Source organism: Dryobates pubescens, chromosome 24 (assembly GCF_014839835.1).
Source record: "Dryobates pubescens isolate bDryPub1 chromosome 24, bDryPub1.pri, whole genome shotgun sequence".
Lineage (NCBI taxonomy): Eukaryota > Metazoa > Chordata > Aves > Piciformes > Picidae > Dryobates > Dryobates pubescens.
In genome coordinates, this window is record NC_071635.1 from 7,306,846 (window position 1) to 7,320,943 (window position 14,098).

General features: G+C 44.0%; 1 protein-coding gene across 1 annotated transcript in view; it reads right to left on the bottom strand.

The window, feature by feature from the left end:
• Positions 1–1,451: 1,451 nt before the first annotated feature.
• Positions 1,452–14,098, bottom strand: part of ANKRD50 (ankyrin repeat domain containing 50) — a 44,264-nt gene continuing 31,617 nt past the window's right edge. The window contains exons 3-4 of the mRNA XM_009895948.2: positions 7,014–10,561; positions 1,452–3,570 (exon numbers count right to left, since the gene is read on the bottom strand). Of these exons, the coding sequence (XP_009894250.1) occupies positions 7,017–10,561 (3,545 nt within the window). The 3' untranslated portion in view covers positions 1,452–3,570; positions 7,014–7,016. The remainder of the gene's footprint in view (positions 3,571–7,013; positions 10,562–14,098) is intronic.

The window sequence follows — 14,098 nt, forward strand, 5'->3', positions numbered from 1 at the left end:
ACAGGAATTAATATTTTGCCAGCCAAGACTGCCCACTGGACACATACCTTGTGTTCTACTGAGTCCTACACCAACATTTAATGAAGTCTAATAACCTTTTTCCCCCCCCGAGATGTCCCAGGAAACGAGGTAGCAAAATGAAAACAAGTTAGATGGCTGCTGAAAAGCAAATATATTTATTACGCACTTTCATATACACAGGGATTTTTGCTTAATATAATACAAGGAATAAAATAAACATTTTACAATGTGAAATTCATTCAATGTACATTAAAGGCTATTTACAACCCACTCCAGGAAGAGGAGAAAAAAACAAACCAAAACAACAAACCAAAACAACAAACAAACCCAACAGTCAGTCTGCAAACCGAGTTAACTGAGGAGTTCAGATGGGGAGTATTAAGCATAACAGACATTTGCATAGCAGAGTAACTGATGAGGGGGGAAAATACCTTTTCGTGTTTTAAATAGATGCTAATGGTTTCAATACTGATCACTGAGAAGGCAAAAAAAAAAACAACAAATGCATCAGTTGTGCCTCTGTCTCTCGATGCATTTCTCTTCTGAGGAGGTTTTCCACCTGCAGACAGTATTGACAGCCCTGTCCGCACAAGTCTTCTCCCCTAGCTCTCCCATCAAGAATTTTACGTGTCTTGTGGAGATGACCGTGGAAGGACCAGTGAAAGGGGATTCATGGATTATTCTGTGTTGCTTGGGGTTTAATCTTGGGGTTGTTTTTTTCAGGTTTTGAAAACTGTTATGCTGCCAGGAGAAACCGTGCTGAGTCACAGCTATGCAACTCCATTCACCTCCACTTGACTGTACAGATGGGAAAGAGCAGAGCAGGACAGAGCAAATAACCGGGGCGGGGAGGGGGGAACAGCAACTTCTCTTGGTATGCAAAACTCTCACAAATGATGGTACTAAAAAATAAAATAAAAAATAATCTCATACAACAGCAATGTGGAATTACACAGACCTTCAGGCAACCAGCACCAGAACAAGAGGACACAGTCTCAAGCTGTGCCAGGGGAGATTTAGGTTGGATGTTAGGAAGAAGTTCTTCATAGAAAGAGTGATTGGCCATTGGAATGGGCTGCCCAGGGAGGTGGTGGAGTCACCATCCCTGGAGGTGTTTAGGAAGAGATTAGAGTTGATTAGATAGTGTTGGATGATAGGTTGGACTCGATGATCTCAAAGGTCTCTTCCAACCTGGTTAATTCTATTCTATTCAGGTGTTTTATGCAGCAAATGTTGCAAAGCAATTCGTGCTCTGTTCTGAAGTGATACTCAGAATCTGTAAGAACTGCCCTTCTGAAAACATTTCCAACAGGTCTACTTCTTTCTGCTGATTTGGATGGAAGGTTTCCCCCAGCAACTGTTTCAACTGTATACACTATTCACACAAAACCCATCAGGCTATCTCTAAGATGTGGCCCCTTGCAAAGCCGGCCATGGTTCTATATCCTCTGCCCACAAGGTGCAATTAATAACAGCACAATAAAATTAAATAAATACAATCCCAATGACAGTCAAGGTCAGCAGAACAAGGTCAGCATTCAGGGATCCCTTTCTACAGAACAAAACATACACCTAGGAACATAGGGAAGCTGCGTTGCTTGCACAGTATTGCAAACGTACTGCCACTTGAGGTTTGGAACAAGTCTGGCTGAGAACATTTTGGTGCTTTCTCTTCACTGAGCCACTAACCCTCTTAAGGCCATTCTGCCAGCCTCCTGTTGTGTTTATTTTATAATTGTCCCACAGGGACAAGAAATTCAATACGTGAAACGTTCAGAATAATCAATATTGCCATGTGTCAACTCGTAACATCTAATTCTACTATGTGCTGAATGCCTGACTAGGAAGAAAAAAAGTCTTTTTACATTTAGTAACAAGCAAGTAAGAAGGGAGGTGCAAGGTATTAAAACAAAGCAACAAAACCCAAATGTTCTGATGATTGTTAATCATAGTAACAAGACACAGAGCCCTTCAGTGCCTCAGAATATGCACTGCATCTACATCCAGGGGCCATTTATCAAAGATGAAGGATAGCCATACATTTAATTAATCCTCTATGAAAAATAACCTCAGCTTTCTCTCATCTGACCTGTGGAACAGTCAGAGTTGGAGTAAGAAAAAGATGAAATCCGGGTCTTTAGAAGAAATACTCACATACAAAAATAGGCTCACTTTCTAAAGAGCAAGGCTGTGTAATGGTGAAGAGTAGAATATAGCTCGCATTCAGAGGAGAAAATAACCCACTTGTTTCATTTTATCACTTGCAGAGCTGTGCAAGTAAGATGTGCACAAAGGAAAAATTCATACTGTTCACTTTCACAACAATGGCCTTGATTTTGCTCTCTTTTGTAGAAGTCAAATTCTTCTGCTGTGAGAGTGGGAAACCAGCTTTCCATTACCCGTAGATGGGACTATCCAGACTGCCAGCTAACTGTGCTCCAGGTACAGAGATACTTACACTGGCTCTACCTAACCCATCTGAAGCAGTAACCACATTCATACAAGTTTGTGCTTTAAAGAATTATTGTCTCAGGACGGGGCTAACTCAGTAATCTCTGTACTCCCCAGACAAGGGTTTTACTAGTAGTTTGCTCTTCCACTGTACTCTCACTACAAATTCTCTCAGCCTCATTAACAAAGCATCTGCATCTTCCATGGTTTTACTGATATGTTCAGTACAGTCTTTTTGCCTTGGAAAAAAAGAAAAAGCTGTTTCTAACATATAAAGGTATACATGAAAGCAGGATCAGACCTTTTACTTTAGCACCTAAAACATACCCATATTATGTTACCTCATCATTGTAACAATAATGGAGGCGACTTAAGATCAAGTGTCCAAGAGCAAATCTGCCTGTCGCTTTCAGTGGTCACCACCTGCCATCCAGATTTGGTGCTGTAGTACCAGAGAGTGGATTTTGCCTCTAAAAGAAATCCCAAAGATACTGCAGATACTTGCAGTCCAACCCCTTTGCCACCACTGAACAGCTATTACACAGACAGAACACACAAGTACAGTATTTATAAAATACTGCTACCAGACTTGAATCTCTGGAGAGAACTTTTAAGTACACAGGGAACTGACCATACATTACAACAATGCAAATGTGACAAACTGTTTGCTTGTTTTCTTTAGCCACAGGAAAATAAATACAAAAAGCACTGCCTTTCCATACACAGTTCACTGTGGCACATGCACCTCTGCCAAGCGTTCTGGAATAGGATGTCAGAATTCCTTGCTCTTACCGTGTTCAGCTGTTGTCAAGGAAATACAGCATGGATCTTTCTGCAGTTGTAACCAAAAAAAAAAAAGTGCTCATTCTGTGTATTAAATACAAAGTACACAAAACAAATTGTTGAAGCACAGAGGGTTATACTGAGAAGGCAGCCTGAAAATGTAGGCACGTTACAGTAATTAAGGTAACTGTACTGTGGTAATCACATTCTTGAATTTCTAGGTGGACTAATGCAAGCATTGTTTGCTTCCATCCCAGCCAGCTGATGAATCATTCAGAAGAGAAGAGCTTCTGGTCGTAGCATCGTGGAGTTGGCCTAAAAGCACAAAATAAAAACACTTGAGTGGTTTTTTTAATGCTCTGTAATATGAACAAGCAGTGTCAGAAAGAGAGCTACAGCGGTTCTAATTACAGTTAAAAGCACACAATATACTGATGATTACAAGTTTTTCCCTGCCTAACTCAAATCCCGTGACTGATTCCTAGCGTGCTCTCTCTCTCCCATCCAAAGCAGTTAGGTCCCCACAGCAGGAATGCTTCCCAAAGAGAGCACGGAAGCAGCAGCCAGGGAAGGAAAGCTACTCCTCAGGTGCTCCAGTAGAGTATTTCTGAAGCGTTTCTCCACAGGTGACTACTTTGTTCACTGGTCAGGGAAATTACTGGGCTTTTGTGCTCAATACTTGGCAAAAAGGGAGGTGAATTATAGCCTTTGCCAAGTAATCCATAATCCACACCAAATGGTTTTAAACTTCCATATTTAAAATGAAGCTATGCCAAATCATTAGAGAAAAAGCAGAAGAAGCCATTTAGTTATCCACCACCTCATGTGCTTAGCCACTTGCAAAACCCAAGCATTTCACTGAGAAAACTCCTGAAGTTTCAAATAAAGCATACATTTACTCCACTTTATATTTTTAAGCTCAGCAAAGATGGAAAACTCATCACAACCAATCCTTTGACAGCAGGTCAGGTCAAGTCAATGCATTCCAGGTCAGAACCGTAAGAGAGACTTACATGAAAGCGTAACATGAAAGCAAGCACTGAGCATCAGGTGAAGGTACAGAAGAGTTAGGAAATACAGTTCTTAATTATACATTTGAATGCTTTATGACGGCTGGGAAAAAAACATTACAAACTGATTTAAATCCTGTTCGGACATGATGTAGAACTGTGAGACTCTCAAGCTCTTTCATGAAGATTTAGGGCCAATTATCATAGAATCATAGAATCAATAAGGCTGGAAAAGACTTCAGAGATCATCAAACCCAACCTGTCACCCAACACCTCATGACTACTAAACCATGGCACCAAGTGCCATGTCCAGTCCCCTCTTGAACACCTCCAGGGACGTTGACTCCACCACCTCCCTGGGCAGCACATTCCAATGGCTAACAATTCTCTCTGGGAAGAACTTTCTCCTCACCTCAAGCCTAAACTTCCCCTGGTGCAGCTTGAGACTGTGTCCTCTTGTTCTGGTGCTGGCTGCCTGGGAGAAGAGAGCAGCTCCCTCCTGGCTGCAACCACCCTTCAGGTAGTTGTAGACAGCAATAAGGTCTGCCCTGAGCCTCCTCTTCTCCAGGCTAAACAATCCCAGCTGCCTCAGCCTCTCCTCATAGGGCTTATGCTTGAGGCATCTCCCCAGCCTCGTTGCCCTTCTGTGGACACATTCAAGAGTCTCAATGTCCTTCTTCTCTCACATGCTTGCTTCTCTCTGTGCCTGCTCCTGTTGCCCTGCCTCTTTTTTGCCTGCCCTACAGCTCCTCTGAGCCTTTGCTAATGATTGCATTTTACAGATGTGGAGGGTGTAGTGTGGAGCTTTTTGAAGCGTTAAAATATCTGCAACAATCAAAATTCCAACCACAAGGAAAGATCTCAGAGCTCTGCATGATATTCTGACACTCTGCACTTCACACCTAGGCGGATGCTCTCCATCTAGTGAGACGCATTCCATTTCCAGGATGGTTTGGGAAAAACCTTGTCTGTCTGTTTTCTGGCAAGTGAAAAGCTCCCATTTGTGGATTCTGCACCACCTGCACATGTCCTAGAAACCTGCAGTCTTTGATGACTTGCAGCAGAACTGAGTCAGCTAGAGAGGATGTTCTTGTTCCAGCGAGAGGCAGCCCGAGCTGTCAGAAAGGCAGCATTTGCACAAACAAAAAATGTGGATAGAAAGAAATGAAGAAGCAATAAGAGCTGTGCATAAATTTCATAAAGATGCTGCTTCTTTGAAATTCAAATCAAAAATATATTAATTATTAACACATCCCTGATATTCCAAAAAAGATAAACCTCCTGAAAGAGGGAGAAAAATAGTTCTCTCTTAGCTGAGTCACTGACAACTCAGGTCTGAAAAAACTACATAAAATCCCTTTTTTTTTCATCCTAAAATTCAGCATGGGAGAGAAAGTAAGAGCTCTCAATGAATCCCTCTGATTCACAACTACAGAATGGTCATAACTGATAACATAACATTGATTAGAATAGAATAGAATAGACATTGCTGGGTAGGCATCTCCCACAGTAATGTATTTGGTGTGTATGCACAGTGAATGTAAATTAATAGTAGAATAGAATAGAACAGAATAGAATAAACCAGGTTGGAAAAGATCTTTGAGATCATCAAGTCCAACCTCTCACCCAACACTATCTGATCAAGTAAACCATGGCACCAAGCACCCCATCCAGTCTCTTCCTAAACACCTCCAGTGATGGTGACTCCACCACCCTGGGCAGCACATTCCAAAGGCCAATTACTCTTTCTACGAAGGACAACTTCCTCACCTCCAGCCTAAAGCTCCCCTGGTGCAGCTTGAGACTGTGTCCTCTTGTTCTGGTGCTGGTTGCCTGGGAGAAGAGAGCAGCTCCCACCTGGCTACAACCTCCCTTCAGGTAGTTGTAGACAGCAATAAGGTCTGCCCTGAGCCTCCTCTTCTCCAGGCTAACCAACCCCAGCTCCCTCAGCCTCTTGCTTTGAGGAATGCCACCTCTTTTACAGGATGGTCACTTCTCCAGTAACAGAAATATCAAAGCTTGAGCATTTTAAGCTTTTAACTTGTAAATCATTATGCTGCTGAGATTTTGCCTTTGAAATCCAAATTCGCAAAAGCAGTTGCTGGTAATTTAAAAGAATCTTCTGAAGCTTCCTGTAAAAGAAAAACCCAAACATTTTACTAAATAATGAAATAACTACTGTATCTGAAAATAGCACAAATTCAAATTCCCAACTGCCTTGATGCTTGAAGGGAAAATTGCAAATCAATGGCCACTGGAATGGGCTGCCCAGGGAGGTGCTGGAGTCACCATCACTGGAGGTGTTTAGGAAGAGACTGGATGGGGCCCTTGGTGCCATGGTTCAGTTGATTAGATGGTGTTGGATGACAGGTTGGACTTGAAGACCTCGAAGGTCTTTCCCAACTCGGTCCATTCCATTCCATTCCATTCCATTCCATTCCATTCCATTCATCTGTGATTTGAACATTACATGAAACTTGCTTCTTTATTCAGTCACCTACCAAAGACAGTGAGGTACAAGTTGAGCAGCCAGAATTCAACTGAAAATATGAGGGTGAGCCAATCCCTCTACAACTGACACTTCTAAATGACAACAAGACAAGTACTTGTCAGGTTAAAATTTTACCATTCATGGTTTTCATTAAGAAAGGATTTGGGTTAAATAACAACGAAATGCAATTTTAGCATATTTAACATGCACAGGATGGAAACAGAAGCAGTTGCTCCCACTGTGTCTGGAAAGGTTACCTTTTATAATGGTGTTTCCTTCTTGTAGTTGAAACTTGGGTCGCTACCTTCAATCTGCAATTTTAAGGCTTGCTTAAGGCTGAGTTCTGTCTCTGCGGGAGGATAACCCTCTAGAACCTCCTGGTGCCCTCTGTCCTGCACTGTGCGTGGGACGGAAACCCTACCGAGGAAAACCTGATTGCTCTGAAGATGGTAATTTGGATTTGTCATGATTCCATTTCTCTTTTTCTGTTCTCCACCCTGTTGGTGAATCAGGAACTGCTGCTGAGATCGACCAACTTCTTGCTGAGCTGGGGGGACCAAAATTTTGCACTGTGTCTCTGTGGGCATTGATTTAAGTGGCACACCTGTCCCGGATTTGGCAATAGGTACTCGTTTATCAAACTGAGTCATTTCATACTCTAACACTTTTGGTTGGGAGGAACTGCTTTGTTTTATTTTTCTCCCAGCTGACCCAGACTTGCTGGAGTTGTCCGTTTTCCCCCCTTTGTTAGCTTTAGTCGATTTTAAGCTAGGCTTTACTTGGCTCCACTCAAACTCACTGCTCGGTGAATTATGATTTTGACTTAGGGAATGAGTTGTGGAGGAAGGAGAAACGATAGACTGCCTACTCCTGCTGCGTGGTAGGGAATGCTGCTGGATTTGCTCGGTGAACGACAGGCTGTGGAAGCTATCGATGGGCACTGTCTGAGCGGTCGCTGTTGAGGACGTGGTGCGGAGAGAGGAGTTTTTGGAACTTTTCAGGGAGTTATTTGATAAAGATGATTTCTGACGGTCAACTGTGGAATCAGGAGACTCCGAAGGAGAACTGAAGGCGTGAGCAGGTCCGTTAGATAAGCCACGCATACTAGGCTGCATATCCCCACCAGTGCTCCCTGAACTATTGGACTTCATTGTCAGTGACTGCATTTTAGAGGAGACTGACTGCAAGGGTTTTTGCTCCATGGTGTGGACTGGAGATGGAGTGCAACCATTCAGAGTAGACGCACCGTATTTTTCCAGTAATTTGATAATCTGAGAGTGTCCGTTTTTAGCCGCAACGCGCATAGCGGTGCGCCCAAACTGGTCAGCGTGATTTGGATCAGCACCATGCTCTAGCAATATTTGGACAACGTCAATGTGCCCTTCTTGGGCTGCAATGCAGAGTCCAGTAGCACCTTGATTACATGTATGGTCAACCAGAGCTCCATGCTCAATGAGAAGCTGCACTACTTTCACGTGACCTTGCCATGCAGCAGACTGCAGAGCAGATCTCTTCTCATTGTCGGCAGCATTCACATCAGCATGGTATGTTATCAGCACCTGTACCATCTCCACGTGGCCCTGCCAGCAGGAAACATGGAGTGCTGTTCTTCCTTCAGCATCACTTGCTTCTACGTTTGCACCATTTTCTAAAAAATACTCAGCCATTGTAAGCTGGTTTTCTAATGCTAAGATGTAAAGTGTTGGCCGCCCATCAGCATCTTTGTAGTTTACATCTGCTCCGTGGCTGAGCAGTAGCTCAACTATATCTCTGTGACCTTCTAAAGCAGCAACCCGGAGAGCGTTTCTCCCATCATAGCCTCTCTGATCAATGTTGGATTTGTTTTCCAGTAATATCTGCACACAATCATAGTGACCTTCTTGTGCAGCTAATATGAAAGGTATACGTCCATCGTTATCAATTTCATTTGTTCTAGCACCTTGTTCTATAAGAGCTTCACAGATCAACCTGTGACCTTCAAAAGCTGCCATATGCAAAGGTGTCCAGCCTGCATCATCTCTATGATTTTCATCTAGCCCCCTGTCCAGCAGAGTCCGTACTACTTCAACATTGCCTTGTGCAGAGGCTATGCTCAGAACTGTTCTCCCTTCACTATCAATGCTATCAACAGCTGCACCCCAAAATAAAAGAGTATTTACAACCGAAGCGTGGCCCATGGAGGCTGCTGCTAGAAGCGGTGTACGGCCATTGTTGTCTGTATGATCAACATCAGCTCCTCCTTCTAGAAGCAGATCAACAACATCTACATGTCCTTCATAAGCAGCTACCAGCAGCGGAGTCATGCCATCCTTATCGCAATGGTCAACTTCAGCACCACGGTCAATTAGAAGACTAACCACTGAGGCATGGCCCTTGCTGGCCGGCACACAAAGCGCAGCGACGGACAGTGCAGTCCTTCCATCTACATCCTCGTGGTTTACCTCTGCACCATGATCCAGCAGGTGCTCCACGATCTCTTTGTGCCCCATGTACGCGGCTGCGATCAAAGCCGTCCTGCCCTCATTATCAGCTTTATTCACCTCAGCACCGTGTTGAAGCAGATTCAGCACAATATCTTCGTGTCCTCCCCAGGCTGCTGCTCTCAGGGCCGTGCGACTGTCGGCATCTGCGCAGTCCACTTTGACTCCAGCGTAAAGCAGAGCGGAGACCACCTCGGTGTGCCCACCCCAGGCTGCGGACCGCAGAGCCGTCCAGCCGTCATGATCCGTATGGTTGACATTAGCCCCACATCCAATCAAGCAGTTGACGACCTTGGTATGTCCCTGCCGAGCAGCTAAGGTAAGTGCTGTTTGCCCATGAGTATCTTCGATCTCTAGATCTGCTCCCCTGGAGACCAGCAAGTTCACAACATCAAGATTGCCACTGTAGGCTGCGTTGGCCAGGAGCGTTCTCCCGTTGGAATCACACTGGTTCACCGACGCGCCGTTGTCTAACAAGGTGCGGATGGAATCCTCTCTCTCCAGAGCCTGCCGAACGATGCAAGACGTGCGGTCATCTTCACTGTTGACGTGGGCACCGGCTTTGACCAGCAGCTGTAACACTTCTTGTTCCTTAGGAATTAAGGTTGACAGGGAGTCTTTGACAGGTGTGCCGTTCCAGATCATCCACAAAGCCAGCTCGGAAGTCTCTAACTGCAAATTTGAATTAATTAGGTGCAAGGCAAACTCTTGAGCTTCTAAGGGCGTTAAATCCTTTGCTCGGCAGGTGTAACTCATGGCCAGCATCCTGTGTCCCTCTGCTGCATTACACAAGTATTTCTGAGTACAGTGCTTCACATCCAGCAACCACTCTGCAAAGCTGTAGTGGAACAAGATTTTTGTATTTCCAAGCCCATCCACAAGGACTTTTGAGAGGACATCCAACTTGCGCTGAAAGTCTTCCATCGTCAGCGTCATATTTTTGGTCCACACTGCATGATACAATTCTGTGGTGGTTAGCGGCCTACAGGCTGCAAGGATGACATTGAGAATAGGCTGGACTTTGGCAAACTGTTTTCTCACAAAAAGTCTCTGGCAGAGCCAGAGGTAGAGGCCGTTCAACGTGCCCGGAATATCACGGATCTCTCGCAACATAATAAAGTTCTCCACGACTCCATCGAGGACACGTTCCAGATACAAAAAGCAGCCGCTGCTTTTGATGTGAAGCTGGTTCAGCATTTCTGCAGTTTCTTTTGTGAGGTGTTGCCGCAGTGCCTCTTCCTGGTCTAAGCGATGAAGAATGTATTGCTGCACATCTTTCACTATGTAAGCCTTCCGGAGATCATCCAGACTGATTTTCCGAAAACCTGTGAAAAAGAGGGGAGAAACCTGTTAGCAATTTAAACCCAGTTTCACTTAATGCTAAAAAAGAGAATTAAATGTAAGACAGACATTGCTGGGTAGGCAACTTCCACAGTAATGTATTTGGTGTGTATGCACAGTGAATGTAAATTAATAGTAGAGTAGGAGTAGAGGTAGCATTAACCAGGTTGGAAGAGACCTTTGAGATTGAGTCCAACCTATCATCCAACGCTATCTAATCAACTAAACCGTGGCACCAAGCTCCCCATCCAATCTCTTCCTAAACACCTCCAGGGATGGTGATTCCACCACCTCCCTGGGCAGCACATTCCGATGGTCAATCACTCTTTCTATGAAGAACTTCTTCCTAGCATCCAGCCTAAACCTCCCCTGGCACAGCTTGAGACTGTGTCCTCTTGTCCTGGTGCTGGTTGCCTGGGAGAAGAGACCATCCCCCACCTGGCTACAACCTCCCTTCAGGTAGTTGTAGACAGCAATAAGGTTTGCCCTGAGCCTCCTCTTCTCCAGGCTAAGCAACCCCAGCTCCCTCAGCCTCTCCTCATAGGGCTTGTGCTCCAAACCCCTAATAGCTGAGAACTTTGGTAATAGATGTTTTTGTCTACTGCAAGAAGCAAACATGCTACTAACGAAGAGCAGAGGGATGGAGGACCTTCCCCAGGAACAGATTGTGAGAGTTGGGGCTGTTCAGCCTGAAGAAATGAAGGCTATGGGGAGGTCCTAAGATGTACTTGAAGGGCGTCTGCCAGAAAGCCCTAAGGGGCTTTTTACAAGGGCTTGTAGTGATAAGGACAAGAGGGAATGGATTGAAGCCTGAGGAGGGTAGGTTTAGACTGGATATTAGGAAGAAATTATTTACAGTGAGGGTGATGAGACTTTGGAACAGGTTTGCCCAGGGAAGTCATGAATGTCCCCTCCCTGAAGGTGTTCAAGGCCAGGTTGGATGGGGCCTTGAGCAATGCAGTCTATGTGAAGGTGTCCCGGCCCATGAGGGGGTGTTGGAATTAGATGACCTTTAAGATCTCTCCCAAGTTCAACCATTCTATGAATCTCTAAATCTATGAAAAGGTCAAAAAGAATTAAATAACTTTGAACCAGGCATTGTGACTTGGACAATACTTAACACCTAAGCAAAACCACCACAATTGCAACCAAAATAAGACTATTAAGTATTATTATATTATTCAAGGAATGATCCCTTCTCCAATGTGGTTAACAGTAGAATTCCAAATAATTTTCAGCTATTTGGATTGAGACAACTATTCCATTAATATAATTACAGAAGAGGTTATTCACACCTGCTGCATATGCATGATGCAATCAAATAAATTACTTCATCTTGGTCACCTTAGTTTCTTTTAAAAGCTTTTAAGATATAGGAGAGGGAGAGAGACTCAACAACAGTTTTACACATCTTAACATCTCTGTGCACTGAACATTGCCTACTTTTTTTTCAAGACTGAATTTCAGATAAAAAGCCCAGTTCTTTTTATGTGCCACATCATATAAGGAAACAGGTTTTCCCACAGTCATACAATCTCATTGTTTCTCCAGCCTGTTTACACTTCAGAGAAAGAAGGGAAATCACTCCATACACACACCGTGTCTACCTCCTCCCTACACATGCACACCCCATCCCCAAAGCAAACAGCGCCATTCTCAGCAACACTTGTGAAAAAGTCCCTAGGACAACCTCTGTGGCCACAAGGCTCTCAAGCAAAAGGCAGAATGAAGATACAGCTGTGTGGATGACCCAGCTATGTCTGTCATTTAAAGCACTTGCTTTGGTAGTGTAAAGTCAAGCATCTGATGAGGATCTACCCTCTGTGATTAATGACACATTATACTGCTTGAACACTACTTTTCCAGAAGCTATGGGAAAACCACAAACGTCACAGACACAGCAGCTCAAACTGCCACGTTTTAGGCCAGAACTGTGCCTCACCTCTCCAGGGCCAGGCTGCAATGCTCCTCCAGTGCAGCAGATTGCACACATTTCCTTACAATCAGCTCAGCTAGTTGTAAGAGCCGCCCCCAGCAAGGCTTTTCAAACTAATCCAGTTACTAACCTCCAGACTATACTGAAGAAAAAGCAAGCAGAGAGCAATGCATTCAATGTCACAGTGGCCCCATCTCCACAGAACAAAGAATTTTAAGGGAGACTCTGAAAAATGTTGCTTTCAGATTTGTGCTTTTATTGCAGTTAAGCATTCTGCTTATCAGACCACTTGTCTGTGAGGTTGTTCTGACTGAGAATTCAGCTTGATAACAACAGAGCTGTGCGTTTTGTTCCCAAGCATTTTCAACAGAGGTTCTGAATGTCACACTAAGCTCGCTGTTAATTGTTTAGTCTCCATGGGCATTGTGCAAACACAGCAGACTAGAACTGAGGGGCAAACTATGGCAGTGTTACTAAAATACTTCTGCTTCCATTATTCTGGTAGCATTACAAATCTAACATGACTAAATCAACAGAATACCTAAACCAAAACCAAACCATGGTTATTCCAAAATTCATCACCAGCTAGAACACCTTTACATAGTTCCACCTTGGGTTAAGGCTTCACTAACGAGACTCTCTACTTGAAGATGTTTGAGTAAGACCAAAATAATTATTTTGGGGGAGGATCTTTCCTTATCCACAGGGGTCCTGTTTTTTCCCCCCTTCATTCTCTCAAAAGAAAGCCAGAACCACCTTTATCCATCAAAATTTCTCACAGCTTCAAAAAATGTCCCAACCTGACCTGCAGAATGGTTTAGTCTGGAGGAGGCTCAGGGGAGACCTTATTGCTCTCTACAACTACCTGAAGAGAGGATGTAGCCAGGAGGAGGTTGGTCTCTTCTCCCAGGCAACCAGCACCAGAACAAGAGGACACAGTCTCAAGCTGCACCAGGGGAAATTTAGGCTTGAAGTGAGGAGAAAGTTCTTCCCAGAGAGAGTTGTTAGCCATTGGAATGTGCTGCCCAGGGAGGTGGTGGAGTCCCCATCCCTGGAGGTGTTCAAGAGGGGACTGAACGTGGCACTTTGTGCCATGGTTTAGTAGTCATGAAGTGTTGGGTGACAGGTTGGACTTGATGATCTTTGAGGTCTTTTCCAACCTTATTGATTCTATGATTGTAATTCATCAATTCACTATATTTAATGTAGTCAATATATGTTAATATTTGATTAAAATACTCTGTATGTAACTTTACAAAGCCCTTAATTCTTGCACACAAGTCAAAAAAGGAAACTTTGCTGAGTAAGAACAGACAGGGCCTTGCAACTCTGCAGATCCCAGGCCTCTATTTCAAGTACAAGTCTGTTTCTGCATTACTGTAATTCAGAAGATAGAGAAGTGAAAACAGAGGCACTAAACCCAGGGCACTGCACATGCAGCACTGTCATCAGACAAGTATCCCTCTGGGTGTTTCATGTGTGCAGGGAACAGATCTGTTTTGCTCAGTTCAGAGGAAATGCAACTTCTGCATTCACTCACCTTCCAGGTCTTTGAACCTCTCTGCTTCTCCTACTCAGATCTGTA